Here is a 19,425-nt window from a genome sequence, read left to right on the forward strand (position 1 = left end):
TCCTCCCTATGAACGCAAGAGTGTGTGTGTGTGTGTGTGTGTGTGTGTGAGTGTGTGTGTGTGTGTGTGTGCGCATCATCGTCCCTTTTAACGCAAGTGTGTGTGTGTGTGTGTGGTTGTGTGAGTGAGTGTGTGTGTGCATCATCATCCCTTTTAACGCAAGTGTGTGTGTGTGTGTGTGTGTGTGAATGTGTGTGTGTGCATCATCCTCTCTTTGAAAGCAAGTGTGTGTGTGTGAGAGTGTGTGTGTGAGTGTGTGTGTTCATCTGAGCTGTGATTGGTCTGTCACCGCTCATCAATGTCAGAATATTTGAGATGACCAATCAGATCACAGTAGGCGGGCTTTATGTTCACAGAAGCTGCTGAGCGCCAGTTTTAGGCCCCGTTTACACGAACATGGTTATTTAGAAACACTGAGACATTTCCCTTCGTTTCCCACTGCCTTATGCAAAGGTGTTTGTGAATACAGGTGTTTACACACAAACGGAGAATTCGCGTCTGAAAACGATTCTTTCTAAAAACTCCGGCCAGAGTGGAGTGTGTGTGTGTGTGTGTGTGTGTGTGTGTGTGTGTGTGTGTGTGTGAGTGGAGATTTTGCAAAACTTTGTTTGCACGTTTGCATTTTATACTTGACAGTTTTTTAGGTCATAAATGTTAAACGAATGACACAAATAATCAGGCAAACTAATAAACTTTTGTCTAATTTCGCCAGTTTGAACTGAAAACAGGCCTAACTAACTCAGCGAATACTTCTCACACAGACACGTGAGATATGCTGAATTCAATTTCGTTTTGTATTAATTGTATCTTAATTTTAATCTGTTTCATTTATTTAATAAATAAGAAGTAAATATAGTAGACAATAGATAATCCCGACACGGAGGCGCCGGCACGTGAACTGGACTTTTAAACAGAACAATTAAAAAAAAAGAAATAAGACTGCTCTGCTCTCTGCTTATGTAATCTGTATGAAATGTGTATTTCTCTCTGGCGCCTTCACTACAGCGAAGATCACGAGTCAGCATCGTCAACTTCATCTTTGCAGCCGACACTGACACAGAAAACACTTGTTTATTAATAAACAATTAAAATGTGTCCTTGCTATATTTGACATATTCATAATCATTACTTTTGCCGGTTCTTTGTGACAGCTTTTAGGAGCTTTATTGGCAGAGCCACCCTTACATGTTACATGAACGCGTCACCATCGCATCAGCACCGAAAACATGGAGATTTTTTTCTTTTTGGGGTCATTTTGTTTGTGTTCAGTCTTTCTCAGTTGTCTTTAGGTTAATGTTTCAGTTAACAGTTTTTCAGTTGTTTTCAGTAATTTTGTCAGGGCTAGGCTACAGGAGCAGCATCTGTACTCTCATGGCTGTAGATGGTAATGTTTTCTCTTGGTTCATGTCAGTCAGTATGACTTAATTTTGATATACAAGTCGCACCTGACTATAAGTCACAGGACCAGCCAAACTATTAAAAAAAGTGCGACTTATAGTCCAGAAAATACGGTATATTGCAAAGCTAGCATCAAGCACATTTCATGTTTGTCCATCTGTGCAAGAACCCCCTTTAAGCATGCGCAACGTTTCAGATAGTATGTCAAATGTAAACACATGAATCAGATATGGGGCAAGAACGTGTAAACGGACGGTCATATAGGCAACAAATCAGATTTGGGCATCAGGACCTGCAGTGTAAATGAGGCTTGCTTGTCCCACATACTTGAGTATCTGCAATGAGCAGTTTGGATCCTTCAGTTTGCCAGAGAGCAGCTTGACTCCTGGGTGATTGTAGCTCAGGTCTAGCTCTCTCAGGTGTGATGGGTTTACACTCAGAGCTGAACACACATAACCACAGCCTTCCTCTGTCACCATACAGCCAGACAACCTACACACACACACAGTCAGACCATCTTCAGACACACATCAACATTATGACCAGCAGACTGTAAATAATCTCTTATATATTATTAAATACCTCAGAATCTGCAGCTTACAGTGTGGGCTCTTCAGTCCTTCAGAAATAATCTTCACTCCTGAATCCTGCAGGTCATTGTTCGTCAGGTCCAGCTCTCTCAGGTGTGAGGGGTTTGAACTCAGAGCTGAAGACACATAACCACAGCCTTCCTCTGTCACCATACAGCCAGACAACCTACACACACACACAGTCAGACCATCTTCAGACACACACAGTCAGATCATCAACAAAAACTCACATGACTGGCATGGGGGGGTGTGGCGCAATGGATAAGACACATGCCTTTGGTGTGAGAGACCCGGGTTCGAATCCACTGTGAGACACCAATGTGTCCCTGAGCAAGACACTTAACCCCTAGTTGCTCCAGAGGCGTGCGACCTCTGACATATATAGCAATTGTAAGTCGCTTTGGATAAAAGCGTCAGCTAAATGAATAAATGTAAATGTAAATGGCAGACTGTTGTTGAAAACTTTTATTCCTTCATCGAAGCAAAACCAGGAGACATTTGGGATCTCGTTCAAGTAGAAGTTATTCTTTATTGAGCGTGCTACAGGTCTTCCAACTAGTCTGACTAATGTAACTTTACATATTGTCTTATAGGCATTTCAGTGGGCTGTCCTTAAAGGTGCTGACCTTACACACAGCCTTAGAGATGATCACTAAATCTCATCATCTAAAGACAATAGAGGCAATTACCCCCAACTGACTTCCCCAAATGGTATAAACACAAATGGTCACGGGAACTAAGACTAGGTAAACATTCACACACAGTTCAACTCTTAGTTGGAAGATCAAAGACTAACAAAACCCCTGACTATTACAATGTTTAGACAGCTGACTTCTAATCAGTAAATTGATGCCATCATGTTCACCTTGAATGCCCAATACAGTGTAGTTCACCTTAGTTTTTCATGTGATGTTATGTAAGGAAGTAGGATCAGCAGATCTTAAATATATTCTTAAATTTGTAATCCCACATTGTAAATAATCTCTTATATGTTCTTTTTTCAATTTCAGCGGACAAATATATACATTTATCAAGGCAGAAAGGCTTCTTTACAATAAAACAAAAACATATACGTCAATACAGAGACAGCATTATAACCCATCATGTCTACCAATGGTCATGGAAATGAAATACTCAAGCTTATACAGATGTTTTGTGTTTTACACAAGAACAAGGGGAGCTATTACTTATAATTATAAAAAAAACATTACCTTACAGACCATTTATGCTTCAAAAAATGTCAGTGCGAATTGGTTTTATATAATCAATAATTTTTTACCATATTGAACAAATGTATTCTATCTGGGCTCTCAAGGAAAAGGAAATCTTTTCCATCACACACATATATATATATGTGACCGATCACGGAAAGTAGGGACACAAGTCGGTTCTGGGGCATTTTGAGTTATTCACAGATTCTGAAAGTGTAGTCTCCAAGCTTTCCAACGATGTGTAACACATGGAAATCTGATAATATTTGGAGAAGTTGTGGCCATTTGAAGGTAGACACTCAAAAAAGCTCAAAGGGGGGAAAACAGCCTCTGAAGATTGTGCAGTTCTCACCTCTCTCTCCTGCTGGGAGTGACAATAGAGGCTCATTTACATCTCATTTAGATAAGCCATACCCCCTGTAAAGCTGTAAAGCACAGGGGGGAGCAGAAAGGTCAGGAAAATGTGCCATCAAAGAAAAAAAAAGTTTGCAAACAGGTAATATATAAATAAATGTCTCTTAGCATCTACCGGTAAAACTGTATAGGCAACTTTTGTGTACACTGAATAAAAAATAAGATAAACTCTAGACAATGTTCAAATCAAAAACAGGATGTGCTATGTGATATATATATATATATATATATATATATATATACACATATATACTGTATATATATGTATGTATATATATATGTATATGGTATGAGTAGGCTATGAATCAGAACCAGAATAGATTTTATTGCCATTGTCAATGAAAGGTTTCACAGACTAGGAATTTTCTTCGGTGTAGCCTACTCGTGCAACATGAAACAAAAAGCGCTGAAATGTGTTTTTTTAAATCAAGTGATCAAAGTGCTCGTTGCCGCTGTGATCAGTGGCGCAGAATCAGATACAGTGTTTTCTCGTGTAGCTCGCGCACACACCGCACTGTCTTCACCCGACGCGCGCTTCAATCCGTTGTGGAAACTCTCTATTCGTTCTGTTGAAATCACAAAATAATTCAAACGTTTGTCTCCCTGCTTGATATACAACCACTGATGAACATAATCGTTTTGATGAGAGAAAAAAACTATACGAGAATAAAAAACCTACACGAGGGCGGAATCGAACTCATAACCTCTGAAACGGCTGGCCAAAGCTCTACCACTGTACCATTACAATACACGTTAGTTCCATCGGCGGATCTATGTATTGGCACTGACAACATTGTATTAGGCTACATCTCATTACACGACAAATTAAACCCCATGTAACCTACTATTTAAATCGATTGCTGGACATCGTAATGTTATTGGCGTCCATCTTCATTGAATTTTGAAATCAGATAGAGCCGACCAGAGCGCTGCATAATAAGTAGCCACGCCGGCTTATTCAGTATGGAAATACACACCGACAATGACACGCCCCTACTGCGTGCTAGAATCTCCGAAAAACAAGCCGATTTCAAACTCAAAATGTACGCTTTTAAATATACCAATACTGCTATCTCAAACATGGAGAAGCTTCTTCGTGATCTCAACTAACAGATTCTGCAAAAAAACGAAAATCACCAATTTTGAAAAAAAAAACGCTTCTTTCTCATTTTGCTCGAAAGTTGTGCTGCCGACTTGTGTCTCTGGTTTCCGTGACGGGTCACATATATATATATATATATATAGTGTAATATGTCAATCCAATCATCAACTGTAAGTGGCTCTGGTTTTAGCCATTTCTTTGTAATTACTTTTTTACTGGCTGCCAGAAGAATTAACATCAGTTTCTTATTGATGTTATTCCACCCATCAAAAGAAATATTAGCCAGATGTAAACATTCACAATTACAAGGAATCGTCACCTCAAAAACAGCTTTCAAATTTCCTTCAATCCCTTGCCAAAACTGGGTTAATTTCTGACACTCCACAAAAATATTATAATGGTTAGATTCCCTTTTCCCTTTGTATTCTTTTCTGTGTTGGTGTGGTAAATCTCTTATATATTCTTAAATACCTCAGAATCTGCAGCTGACAGTGTGGCCTCTTCAGTCCTTCAGAAATCATCTTCACTCCTGAATCCTGCAGGTCATTGTTCGTCAGGTCCAGCTCTCTCAGGTGTGAGGGGTTTGAACTCAGAGCTGAACACACATAACCACAGCCTTCCTCTGTCACCATACAGCCAGACAACCTACAGACACACACACACATCAACATTATGAACGGCAGACTGTAAATTATCTCTCATAGATAATCTTATCTCAGATTAGATTGGAACAATCAGAATAATATCCAGTTTCATCTGACTTCTGACCTATAATGCTCCTGAATCATAATCATACACTGTTCGTTCGCTGGCTGGAGGAGAACTGCCCCCCCGACTGAGCCTGGTTTCTCCCAAGGTTTTCTTCTCCATTCGGCCCTGATGGAGTTTTGGTTTCTTGCCACTGTCGCCTTTTTTCACCTTTGTTGCCATTGGCGTTTGGCTTGCTTAATTGGGGACTAGTGTTGTCACGGTACCAACATTTCAGTATTCGGTACCAATACCAGTGAAAATCCACGGTTCTCTGTACCAATTTCGGTACCAAAGCTTAATTTAGATTAAATTTACATATAATAAAGTGTATATCACGGTTACAAATATGGAAACTGTAGTATTAAAAACACTTTACAATAAGATTATATTTGTTAGATAACATTAGATAAAATGACTTAACAATAAACAATAGTTATATACTATCGCAATTATTCTCCTTGGGGTTAATTTAAAAATACATTTTTAAAATCAAAAGTTAACATTATTTAATGCACAATGAATGAAGTGAACAAACATGACCAATCAAGTGTTTGTATTAAATAACATTCACAAACATTAATTAATGTTGAAAAAATATATTGTTCACTCAATGTGTTGATGTTAGATAACGCATTAAGTAATGTTAATGAATGGTATCTTATTGTAGTGTATTGTAGCCGCTAGAGTTCTTACTAGATCAAGAAAATATGATCATATAACACCGATTTTTTCAGTGTTTCCCCTACAATGTATTAAACAGCTGGATTTTCAGCGCCGCTGCAAAATCTTCACATGATCAGTAATATCACGACATTCACTTACACACGTTGTCATAAGGGGCCGTTCACATGCAAATACTTCAAATGTGGGCGCGCGGAAAGCGCACTCATAATAAAAGCGACGCGGCGACAGACACAACGACACCACGACAGACGCCACTGGAGAGTGAGCAAGCGTTTGTGGAAAGGAGAAGCGGTACGAACTTTTCTCCGTTTAAGTCTATGGGGTCGCTGTGTCCATTTTTTTACTGTCTATGGAAAATATGCCGTCCCGCCCTTCCGTGTTCGGCGATCAGGTTTCATTCTCACGCAGCTTGTTTCGTAACTTCACGTGCGGGTCTTTTCCGCTCCGTGTTTGCGCCGCGCTCTCCGTTCTGTGTGTGTGTGTGTGTGTGTGAGTGTGTGTCGGCTCACTGCGCTCTCCGCTCTGTGTTTGTGCTGCGCGTTCTGCTCCTTAACGGCCCAAACGCTCCAATCATGTTGGCTACCGATCACGCACTGGAAAAGCAAAGTCCGCTCAAATAACGTGAAATATCTCAGTAGACTTCTGTTTGCTGAGCTGGTATAGCAATGGGGGCAACAATGGTAAAATTACCTGCTCTGATCACATGCTCTGGTAATAAGAGCTTTGTATGACTATACTTTATTTTGACAACTAATCAAAAAATAAATCTGTTAAATTAAATCTGAGTATGTTGCATAGAACTGAATGAAGAATAATATATTGATGTTTTATATTTTAATATAGGGCTATTTTCTGTCCAATTTGTGTGGACATTTTTCTTTTTCCCCCTTTTTTGTGTGTTGTTTAATTTAATTAGTGATTCTATATTTAAATATTGATGATTACAAGTTTGAGGGAAATGCGATTAATTGCGATTAATCACAGCAAATTGTCTTTCTTACATTTGAGCCCCTGCCCCTGATTAACTCTTTGCACGTCCCTGGAGGTTAGTGAAGTAAAATAGGCTATGCAAGCTAGTCACCTTTTAAACTAATGAAAAGTTTAATTTGGATTTTAATGTTCAAAATATCTACAGGATAAAATAAATGAAAGTACTGGTTACATGATGATGTATCTAAGTGCGAAAGTGTGTTACAGAAAAAAAGATCAGTAGTGCAGATGAGGGAGGAAAGAGTTTCATTTTTCCACTATAAATTTCTACCTTACATCTGAAAATTAACACAAAAGAAAAACATGAATAATCCTGTCCTAATCCTGTTTGTGACCAGTCATGGTATGTCAAATTTGTATGTCTCAATATGTCCATTTCTATCCACAAAACTTGCCAGAAGTCATGGTTTAAGGGGTTATAAAAAAAAAAAAATCTTGCACCCCCGGACACCCCCCCCCCCAAACCTGGAGTTTTAGGACACCATTAGGTCACTTGATGGAGTTTTTCGGTTCCTTGCCACTGTTGCCCTTGGCTTGCTCAGTTGGGGATATTCTGGGGATATTTAATTTGATTTTATCAATCAATAAATTCCACTAGAAACAAACCTTGTTGTATTATTTTAATTTAATACTGTGAAGCTGCTTTGATACAATCTGTATTGTGAAAAGCGCTATACAAATAGACTTGACTTGACTTGACTAGTGTTACCAAACTATACAGGAGATAAAACGTGTTTTATTTGACTGTACTTTTATTTAATCCAAAACTGCGTTCATATTTAATTTTAAGAGGGCTTTTTAAACCCTTAGGAGTTATCCAGCCAAGAATAAGCCTAGAACTGCTTTACTGACGGACTGATATTAATGACATAATGACGGCTTTTTATTTCTCATCTCCATAAATATATCTATCTAGTAGTAAAGCTAATGCAAGGGCTAGAAATCAATTAATTCTTTGCTGATACTTCCTCGTCATCATGGAGAGCGCAGTTCGCACCGCTTTCTCCTTTCCACAAGCGCTTGCTCTTTTTTAACATTTAATTTTGTATTCAAATTACTAAATTCTTTTGACATAAGAGGTCTTTGTACCATTGAAACATCCGGCAAGTTTCACAGCTTAAAACGTCCTAAAAAAAAAAAAAAAGACAAAAAAAAAAATGTGTTCAACCAAGCTCCAAAAATGGCTTGTTAGAATATTGTGGGTTTTGTGACGTCACATGGGCAAATACATTTGCATCAACAAATAGTTTTTGAGTTTTTCAGAGAGAGTTTGCAAAGAAACTTGTGCAAAGATTAGGGTTGGGAACCGAGAACCGGTTCTTATCCAGAACCGGTAGTGTTTTTGAAAAAATACTGGAACCGTGCGAAATTCCTAAGTTTCGGTTCCGAAAACGGTTCTGGTGCGCTGTGTGGGCGAAGTGCTGGGAGCTTATCCTTTAATAGCGACGTCTCACCTCATATTAAAATAGTAATGAATGCACTGAAAAGCCCTCGCGCTACTCAAATACGTTTTGCGTCAGGTATCAACGCAGAGAGAGAGAGCGAGCGTAGAGCTGCACGATTAAGTTAATCTTTAAAAGATCTCGATTCAAACACCCACGCGATCTTATTCCTAAATTACAAAAACCTCCCTGAACATTCAAATCTGTTTGCACTGTTGTTGACCCAGAGAGAGCAGTTGTCAATATGAAACAGCTTTACAATCACACAGTAGCCTATTGATATTTCTGTTACAAATATTCAAATGATCACAGAAGTACTAAAAGTTTATAATTCGAGTATAAACTGATGTCTACGGTAGCAACCAAAATAGAGTAAATCACCTTTTGAAAGTCGCTGCCTTCAAATAACGAGTGTATCGATTACATCTGATGCTTCAAAACATTCATAAAGACACAGTCCATAACTTTTTTGTGTTCAGAATTTACAAAATGTATACAATGAGCGAGTGCATCATGAAAGCCTTTTTTTCAAACCGTGTTTTTGTCTTATCCAGAATTACTACGTTAAGCCTGCAACAAGCGTTTTTACTAGGACTATACTTTAGACTGGCGGATCGCAGCCGCTGCGGAGTAGCCCAGTACCTGCGTGACTCGTCATAGACATAAATAGAGAGAAGTAGCTCCGGCAACAATGTTCTTCCGCAAGACGCATGCAGTTCTGTTTATTAACTGCTAGAGCGCTAATTCATCCAGTAATGAAACAAGTAAAGTCTTTATGAATCAATCATTCAAAACGATTTTAAAAATAATCTGTTCTACACACATCTTACATTCAAGCATATTCTACCCCTTCTGAGAGGGTATTCTCCACTGCTGGAGATACAATATGCTAGGAGAGGTCCCAAATTATTCTAGAGAATCATGCAGAAATTTTTATTTTCCTTCAGAAAAATTAATTTTTTTTTTTTGCAAAAATTGCTTAATAATATGTTGAATTTGTTGACATTACCAGTCTGTTAAACTCATTTTACAAGTCTAATAAAAGTAAAATCTATTAATAATCTTTCATTGCACAAAAGTATTATAATATGAAAGGCTCCAATACAGAGCGCCACAAAGCGCTTATGCGTATCCCGTATAACAATAGTAACATTGATCATCTTGGAGAGAGTTTCATCATGTTGACTGCCGTAACCGAACGCAGCGCGCTGTTTGAGTGCTGGATGGAGAATGACTGACAGCCGCAGCGGAGGGAAGCACTTACTTGAATTTAACGACTTCAATATTAATCATTAAATCACTTTATCACATTAAACTATGGAGTGGCTTTAGAACACTTATAATATAGTGCACGAAAAGTTGACGGTTCTTTACAATGTTTTTGTGGCTTTTGTGAGGCTTAACAATAACACACAATAGTATACGCACAATATCAGATTTGGATGCCGATAGTGAGTATCGGATCAGCGCATCTCTATTTGAAACTGCTATTAAGTATTTAAATTAATTTGTGTACACTCATAATAAACCAGAACACTGTGGCTTTGTAAAATAAACAAACAGGATGTGTTTTCTGCCGTCTCGGTTTCCTTTCCGTCAACTAGTTTGTGGAGCGCTTCACAGAAATAAACCAAACTCAGCAGAATACTGTCACACAGCTTTTCTTTTCTTTTGTTAATCTGTTAATTATTGAAGTCAAATATATTTAGCATATTTATTCATTTTATACAGCCTATAGACTATGACTTTATGAAAACAAATTATTATTTTAATTTTAAATGTAACTCCATTCTCCTTAAATCATCCTGGCGACCCAGAGTTTGGAAACCTGTGCTCTAGGGAACTGAGTTTGGCACCCCTAGTATAAGTGAACCTCAGGGAATATAATAATAATGTAAAAACTAGTGATGGGCATAGATTCATTTTTTTAATCTAGATTAATCTCACTGTAATCTTGGAATTAATCTAGATTAATCTCACTGTAATCTTGGAATTAATCTAGATTAATCTTGATTAAAATGGCTCATTTGAATTCTGCCGAAGGCATTCAGAATATGTGCTACCCAAATAACGACTAAAAGGCTGTTTACACCTGGCCACTTCATGCGTTTTCTCAGATCGTGAAGAGACCAGGTGTAAATGCCCTCCGAAACGCATTCGAGACAGATTTGAATCCGATCGCTCACACCACTTCAGGAGGTGGTCTGGGCCGCACTCCAGACCATCTGGACAAGTGTAAATGCATCTGGTTGTTGAAACCACATATGTAAATTGTACTTCTCCCAAAAATGCTAAAAAAAATAAATGTGTGAGAGCGTGTTATAGGCTATATGTAATGTTATAGCCAGATATGACGACGCTACTGAACACGCATCACCGCAGATGAGCAGCTGAGCATCTATTCATTAAGCCAACGTGCAAACTATCGCAAATCAAAGTGAAAGTAAGTCACAGACGCTTAACACACAATCTTCATCATTAAAAGTAGAGAAACGAAATGATCTTCCAGGGCTGTTGCCGCTCTCTCTTATTGCGGTCTTTGATTTTGAAATTTTAGCTGATGATCAATAAAATGCAGCTCATATCTGCTGCTTTCGGTAACGTGCATTAAATCTGCATATAGCGGGAATTGAATAGCGATCTGAGAATCTGAGAAATAAATGTTCCCTGAAGCAAACCCGGCGGCTTCATAGCTGCATCCATGTTAGCACGTCACGTTTGATGTGGTCATTTCACAGTAGGCATACACACAGGTTCGAAGCCCCCTACAGTGCAATTCGGCAATACATCCGCGCTAAAATATCAAGGTGAAAGTCATCATAGCTTGCGTAGTATAGACCCAGCTCCCAACACAACTTTGAGAATAGATTAACGGCGATATTTTTTTAACCGCCCGATAAGAGTCTCACGTTAACGCAGCTTATACTACAGGGCCGTTAATATAATTATAATTATATTAAATTATTATACGTTAATAACTGTAATAACGGAAAATAGGATACAATTCACAACAAGAAAAAGCATTTAGCCCCATGCGCTTGATCTGCAATCTTCAATGTCTAGCTTCACAATCAATGGAAACATGCAGTTTAATTTTAATAAAGTATATTCCTATCTATAATCAATAGAAAATTAAACTGAATATAGGCTAAATAAATGGATAGTCCTGCAGCACAGATTTTTATTGCAGATAATATAACAAATAAATAATTATTGATAGGCCTTACTTGTTAAAAGGCTTTTTGTCTCATTTAATTGGCTATTCTACTGTCATCTGTCAATAATAGAAAAAAAAGAATGAACGAATTAATTAAAACGAATTGAATAAATAAATAAATAATAATATTGACGCACATGCTTTTCTGTCTCATTATTGCAACATCTCTCTCTAATAACTGCATAAAGCCGAGGACACACTTTAAGGCCGGTTATCAATGTAATCTGATGACTGATCATGTCCAAACGCGTGTTCAGCTCGTTCAGTCTGTGTTCAAAGTCGGTGTTTATAATCTGCTGCAGTCGATGAAAACAGTCAGAGAATGTGCCAGAGTCGTGTGTGCCAGCATTAGTCTGCTATCAGTGGCTCAAACCTCCGTTAATAACTCTAAAGTGACGTTTTGGAATTAGCAACGGAGGCATGGGATTAGATGCGTAAGAAAGTAGTCCTACAGATTCAAGAGCATTTTAATCACAAAAACTTTACAAACGTCTTGAAATACAGAATCTGAACAATGTTTCGAGGTGTGGTAGCTGCAGGGCTCGCAAAATTTCTAAATCGCTGGTAGCCCTTCGGGCAGGCACTCTTCAGATTTTGGTAGCCCGAAATTAATTTGACTAGCCCATATAAAAAGACTACAATTTTTTAAGTAGAATATTGGTTAGGAGTCAAAACAATGAATCAAAAACTTCTTCAAAACACAAATATCAACAAATATGCATCTGGTTCTAACTGAACTGAAATGTGTGTGACCAGTGTGGATCATGAATCAGTCTGTGTCTGTGGCGATGATACTCTAATACTCACTATTAACTTGTTTTATTAACATGCAGATGGCAGGGTTTTTTCATCACTGAGGTCCCGAGTGTGAGATATGCTAGTTAGGGGGGTTCGGGGGCACCCCCAAGATAATTCTTATTTCTCTGATCTACATATGTGCATTTTAAGATGTTTGGAAAACAAAAAATTGGATAACAATAGCTTTAAAACCATGTCAGTGGGCAGCTGATTATTTTTCTCTCCTCATCAGCATCACACTCCTATTCTCTTAGTTTTTCTCTTGCTCTGTCTCTTCCCCTCCTAAAGCTGAGCTTTGACTGATAGAGGCTTTTCATTTTTGTCTGTCAGTGAAGAAAGTAAACAAAGGGTCAAACTGATAGGCTGATTTATGAATCATTTTCTCAGATGCATTAATTTACTGAAAGCTACTAGGAAAGCTAGGTAGCCTAACTAAGTTTATTAAATTAATTTACAATATGTACATATTCATTATTGATCTTATTCCTAATACAGGGCCATAGACAGGGCTTTATAATCAAGGAGGTCCTACATTTACATTTATTCATTTAGCTGACGCTTTTATCCAAAGCGACTTACAATTGCTATATATGTCAGAGGTCGCACGCCTCTGGAGCAACTAGGGGTTAAGTGTCTTGCTCAGGGACACATTGGTGTCTCACAGTGGATTCGAACCCGGGTCTCTCACACCAAAGGCATGTGTCTTATCCATCAACCTACAAATTGTATATTAATTCTCAACATGTACACATTCATTATTAATCTTGTGCCTATGATGAAAACGGCTTTGTTAATGCTAATGTCCCCTCACAATGACAGTAAACTAATTAGTCACATTACATAGGCCTATTTTCAGTTCAAAATGGCGAAATTCGACAAAAGTATATTCATTTGCCTGATTATTTTTGTCATTCGTTTCACATTCATAACCTAAAAAAACTGTCAAATATGAAATGTTTAGTTTAGCTACTTACATCTTATCTCACACTTGACCGTGAACTGAAGCGTCGAGTCGCTCTTGTGAACATAAAGCCCGCCTACTTTGATTTGATTGGTCATCTCAAATATTCTGACATTGACGAGCACCACAGACCAATGAGTGACAGACCAATGAGACTCAGATGAACACACACACACACACACACACACACACACACACACACACACACCGTCCTCTGTTTCTGACGTGCGCTCTGCTCGGCGCCGCTGCGGATTGAAGTTGAAGAGCGCGCTGGATCTGATTATAACGAGACTGAAGCAAACACTATTTCAGATAGCCCGTCGGGCAGGCCGGTTATGCATTTTGGTAGCCCGACTGGAAAACACAATAGCCCCGGGACGTCGGGCAGGCGATTTTGCGAGCCCTGAGCTGTAGTACTCCGCTTCGCGTCGTGACCGCATTACCACCTCGGGTGTGCATTATTTTTCTAATAATTCAACGGCCTGTCGTCAATTATTCCTTACATGTTAACGCCGATAACGGCCCACCACTAGTAAAACTCCATGTCATGACCCCTGTAAAGATGTAAGATGCATTATTAAAATGATTCTTTAGCTATTAATGATTAAACACTCACAGAGCTTTTCTGCAGTTGACCACAGCTGGTACCAGTCTTCTTCTCCCCTCAGCTGATGTGTTGTATTTCATGGTGTTCAGCTCATCCAGCGCCTCCTCTGAGATCTGAAGCATGTAGGAGATTGTAGAGCATTGAGACGGAGAGAGTTCCTCCTCTGAGTGTTTGTCTGATTTCACAAACTCCTGAATCTCTCTGGACAGAGTCTGATCTTTCACTTCCAGCAGACAGAGGAACAGATTGATGGATTGATCAGCTGAGAGATGATTAATATTCCGCTTATCTTTGATCTTGTCTTTAATGTCCTGTGTGGTTCTCCTGATGCTCCATGAGCTGTTCTCTGTGTGTGTCAGTAGATCCTGTAAGAGTCTCTGATTGGACTCCAGTGAGACGCCCAGCAGGAACCGCAGAAACAGATCCAGATGTCCATTCTCACTCCTGAGGGCTTTATTTACTGCTGATGTTAGTAGATCATACAGAGAGTCTTCATCAGGCCTGAATTCACCCAGAAGCTGCAGTAGTTCCTTGTTCTTCATTAAATAGCAGTAAAACTCATAGAAAGCAGCGAGAAACTCCTGAACGCTCAGATGAATGAAGCTGTAGACTTTCCTCTGATGAATCACAGATTCCTGCTTAAAGATCTCAGTGCAAATCCCAGAATGCACTGAGGCGTCAGTGACGTCTATGCCGCTCTCAATCAGGTCCTCCTCATAGAACATCACATTGCCCTTCATCAGCTGATGGAAAGCCACTCCAGCAAGTTTCACAATCACTTCTCTGTTGGACTGCAGGAGTTTCTCTGGATCTCTCTCTTCATACTTCTGATTCCTCATGTTGATCTGAATCAGCAGGAAGTGGATGTACATTTCAGTCAGAGTTTGAGGGATTTCTGCACTCAGATCTTCTTCCAGGAGCTTCTGAAGCACAGTGGAGGAGATCCAGCAGAAGACGGGTATGTGGCACATGATGTGGAGGCTTCTTGCTCTTCTGATGTGTGAGATGATTCTGCTGGCTTGATGCTCGTCACTGATTCTCTTCCTGAAATATTCCTCCTTCTGAGGCTCATTGAATCCCTGAATCTCTGTCAGACGGTGGATGTATTTGGAGGGGATCTGATTGGCTGCTGCTGGTCTGGAGGTGATCCAGATGAGAGCCGAGGGAAGCAGATCTCCTTTCATGAGCTTTGACATCAACACACCCACTGATGAAGTCTCAGTCACATCAGAAACTTCCTGAGCCTCTGAAAACATCAGTGTGATTCTGCTTTCATCCAGACCATCAAAGATGAACACAACTTTACACTCCTCATAAATCTTTGAGTCCAGATCTTGAAGTTCAGGATGAAAGTCCAGCAGAAGTCTGTGAAGACTGTACTGATGATCTCGGATCAAGTTCAGCTCTCGAAATGGAAGCACAAACATGAAATCTACATCCTGATTGTCTTTTCCCTCGGCCCAGTCCAGAATGAACTTCTGCACAGAGACGGTTTTCCCGATTCCAGCGATGCCTTTAGTGAGAACAGTCTTGATCTGCTCTTTCTCCTGGCGTCCTGGTTCAGGAGAGGCTTTAAAGATGTCATTGCAGTAGATTGGAGTGTCTTGTGAGTGTTGTGTTCTGGCTGATTTCTCCATCTGTAAAACCTCATGTTCTTCATTCACTCCTTCTCTCTCTCCCTCTATGATGTAGAGCTGTGTGTAGATCCTGTTCAGGAGGGTTTCATTCTCTTGGAGTTTCAGTCCCTCAAATAATCTCTCATACTTGTTCTTCATGCTGGCTTTGTGTCTGTGTTTGACTCTCTGTAGTTCATCATTCACTGGTTGAGGAGAATCCTGGTCTCCAGTCTGAGCATCTCTGAATGGTGACAAAATACAAACATAAAACATGTTTGTGAATAAAACACGCAAGGAACAGCAACACATTAATGAACATGGTCAGTTTAACAGATTCTCCTTATAAACAACACTCAGGGTTTCTCCTGACTCAAAACGAGGAGGTAAAATCCTGATCATGTATTTTAATAGTAAGATAATTAAATTAGTATTTTCCGTAGACCATCATAAAGCCGACTGTGTTTCCCACAGTATTTAGTGGGTGGAGGTCGGTACCTCTAGAGGGGTCAGGGGTCATGCCCCCCCGGAAGAACATTTTGTACATTTCAGTTCGACTTAACAAGTGCATTTCTTTACACGCACACACACGCGTGCACAATGAATTGGAGACACTCGATCTGCGGCAGTGAACGCGCACCGTTATGAATGCCTGTGCAGCGATGTGAAATAACGGACATTCAGAATAACACAACTTCTACAGCAGACTGTATTCTCGTACTGTTTCGACTTTATTCTCAAAATGTTTCGACTTTATTCTCGAAATGTTTCGACTTTATTCTCGAAATGTTTCGACTTTAATCTCAAAATGCTAGATTTCTTTCTTTCTTTCTTTTCTTCGTTGCGGTTCAGGGCTTCTGTAGGCTATTCTGATGTTCTCGTTGTGCCGCTGCTCTAGAGGCAGTATTTTCTAACCATGTCGGGGGAGTTTTATGCGTATGGGTTTTAGAATAATGTCACTTGCCAGGTCATGTAAGGGGTAGACTACAGACTTTATTACACTTGTTAAAACGAAAATAGGAAACTCCACTATGTCTCTTTTTACATTTATTTTGTCCCGTTGTCGGCTTCAGCTAAGAAAATAAATAGTTCGCCCCGCACGTACAAAATTCTCAGCACACTTTAGATAACCGTCCGCAACGAGTGCAGGCTCTTTGGTGGAGCTCTGCTTTTGAAGGAAGTTCCATCGTGACAAATGAATGGACTACTTGTGGAGTGCCAGCCGATAGATATCTGCATCTGATCATCACATTACAGTTATTCAGATTCTCAGAGTTAAGCATGATGATATGGTAATATATCACACTGAAGTAGGCTGATGTAAAATTAAACAGAGGCTTTACTCCCTTCAAACTTAAATTGTCAATGTTTCATTAAATCACTGTTGGAAAGCAATCTTTTGGAATTTTTTTTTTTTACCTTTATAAAGGGCATTTTTCCCTAATTTTATTAAATGTATGCTCCATCTTTCCTTTCAAATTCTTCAATTTAATGTCAGGAAAGCCATTACAGTGTTTTCTGCAAAAACAACTACAAATTTTGGTCTGAGGTCTAGGTCACGTTTATCCTCACCTGAGGTCAGAGGTCACTGGTTCATCACTGAGGTCAGAGGTCACTGGTTCATCACTGAATTTAGGAGGAAGATGAGGAATGGATCTGTCACTCTTCAGAGACACACAGCTGGGTTCTGGAGATGAAGATCTCTTCCACTTCCTGGAGATACAAAGAAAAGATATGATAATTTATACACATCTTTACACTGGATTAAATGTAAATGATTAGTTCAGATGATCTGTGATGTTGTGTGAGTCGGTCTATTGTGTCCAGCACTGGATTGTGTCTCACCTGGGGTCAGAGGTCACTGAGTCCATCTCCAGGATGTGTGGGATTCTTCATAGATCTGTGACTCTTCAGAGACTCACTGCTGGGTTCTGGAGACACTGCACTCGTTCTCAGAGACTCGCATCTTCCCTTTATATGGAGACACTGAGAGCATTACATTTATATCACATTCAGCAGCTTTAATTCACAGAGGTTTACAGTGTGTTCAAGATTATTTTCAGCACATGTTCGCTGGGATGGAAGAGAGCGGGGGGGCGTCCTCCATATTAGTTTACAGTCTATGGTCCCAGTAGGCCTGTGACCTTTTGTTGTCTTAGCCCAGTACTATTGTCATTACTGTCATATAAATTGTTGTCTGGCATCTTACAAATAGATAAAAAATAAATAAATGAATATAAAAGTATACTTTAGAAATAAAAAATAATATAATATAAATATAAAATTATATTGTAATATATTATAATATAAAAAGTATTACACATATCTACTCTCATAATCCATATCAACTGCACTTTGTGACCATAAATGACTGTGGTAGAAATGACATTTCTGTATTTGTTTGTGAAAAAAGGAAGATAGCTTCACTGATTAGCTCTGAATTAATACTTAGCATTTCATGTGAGCAAAATACTCTTATTTAACTTAACATGTCTAGTACTGACACCAATACTGTGTGACAGCTATATTTTCTAGAAAAATGTACATTGATAGTGGTCTCACATTAAATACTATAATGTATTTTTATTATTTTACTAGTGCTTAATTCAGGTAAATTAATAGTTACTAGTCATATTTTTAAACTGTATTATCATTGCTGAAGTTAAAAAGTCTGGTTGTGTAACAAGTAGAAATCAGTGATTTTGACACCTATAAAGAGGATGAAAAGTATGAAAAAAAATCATAATAGAAAGGTAGTAAAAAATCAGAAAATGTAAAAAAGTAGTAAACAAATGTAAAGTGGTTTTACTGTTAGTTTCACAAAGTCAAAAAGAGTATTATTAAATATTAAAATAATAATAATAATAATAATAGTAATAGTAATACAATGAGAATTTTCACATAGGTGAAATAAAAACAATAAATCGGGCATAATTTATCATATTATCTAGTCGGGCTTCTTCCTTTAAATATCACAATCCAGACACTTTAATTGGAGAGTATAGATTTTCTGTAGCGATCAGAAATACATCAGTTTGTCATAATCAATCTTCACTAAAGCTGATCGCCTGTGAGTCGACGCCTGGCCTTCAGAAGACCGGAAGTGCTCAGTTTACATGTTTACTTTCCACCTCTGTATAGTTCAGATTGGGAAGAATCTGTAAATGAATCTCAACTAAAAGCAGAATCCCTAGAGCTCGATATTATTATAATCCTGAAGATGAACTTGTTCACTTTCACATGCGGCAAGTATAAACAAAACGCTTGAAGATCGAGTTTAATATGATAGCGACGCGAAAACATTTTACAATAATAAGGCATGGTATCTGAAACAGATAAATGAACTTACCGTGATGTGATAACTATATATGTTTCAAGACTTCTGAAGGTGAATCATTTCCTCAGGATCTTCTTTACTTTCGGTTTCTGAATGCGCATGCGCAGAGGGCTCAGACATCAACGATAAACCCCGCCCATCTCTCTTCTTCCTCATTCAGTGTTCTGGCGGGTTTAGTTCTGTCGTGAAGGATGTTTAGCGCCTCCTACTGTATACTGAAGTGTGTGACATCATGACTTCCTCAATCTCTAAGCTCAGAAATGCTGTAATAATGGCGTTAGACTTCTGGGTCATTCTATATTTAGGGGTAC

The 19,425-nt window shown here is 38.8% G+C and overlaps 1 protein-coding gene across 3 annotated transcripts in view; it reads right to left on the bottom strand.

The window, feature by feature from the left end:
• Positions 1-19,217, bottom strand: part of LOC307154375 (NLR family CARD domain-containing protein 3-like) — a gene marked incomplete at its 3' end in the record, with an annotated part of 199,578 nt that extends 180,361 nt beyond the window's left edge. For 2 of the 3 annotated variants that reach the window (XM_079864267.1, XM_079864266.1), the window contains exons 1-7: positions 19,127-19,217; positions 17,623-17,748; positions 17,350-17,490; positions 14,174-16,021; positions 5,187-5,360; positions 1,981-2,154; positions 1,726-1,890 (exon numbers count right to left, since the gene is read on the bottom strand). In XM_079864267.1, the coding sequence (XP_079720393.1) occupies positions 1,726-1,890; positions 1,981-2,154; positions 5,187-5,360; positions 14,174-16,021; positions 17,350-17,490; positions 17,623-17,648 (2,528 nt within the window). In that variant the 5' untranslated portion in view covers positions 17,649-17,748; positions 19,127-19,217. Of the gene's footprint in view, positions 1-1,725; positions 1,891-1,980; positions 2,155-5,186; positions 5,361-14,169; positions 16,022-17,349; positions 17,491-17,622; positions 17,749-19,126 lie in introns of those variants that run through there. The other variant, XM_079864268.1, reaches the window with a different exon arrangement.
• Between the last annotated feature and the right edge of the window lie 208 nt (positions 19,218-19,425).

The sequence above is a fragment of the Squalius cephalus genome (genome assembly GCF_949319135.1).
Source record: "Squalius cephalus genome assembly, chromosome: 2".
Taxonomy (NCBI): Eukaryota; Metazoa; Chordata; class Actinopteri; order Cypriniformes; family Leuciscidae; genus Squalius; species Squalius cephalus.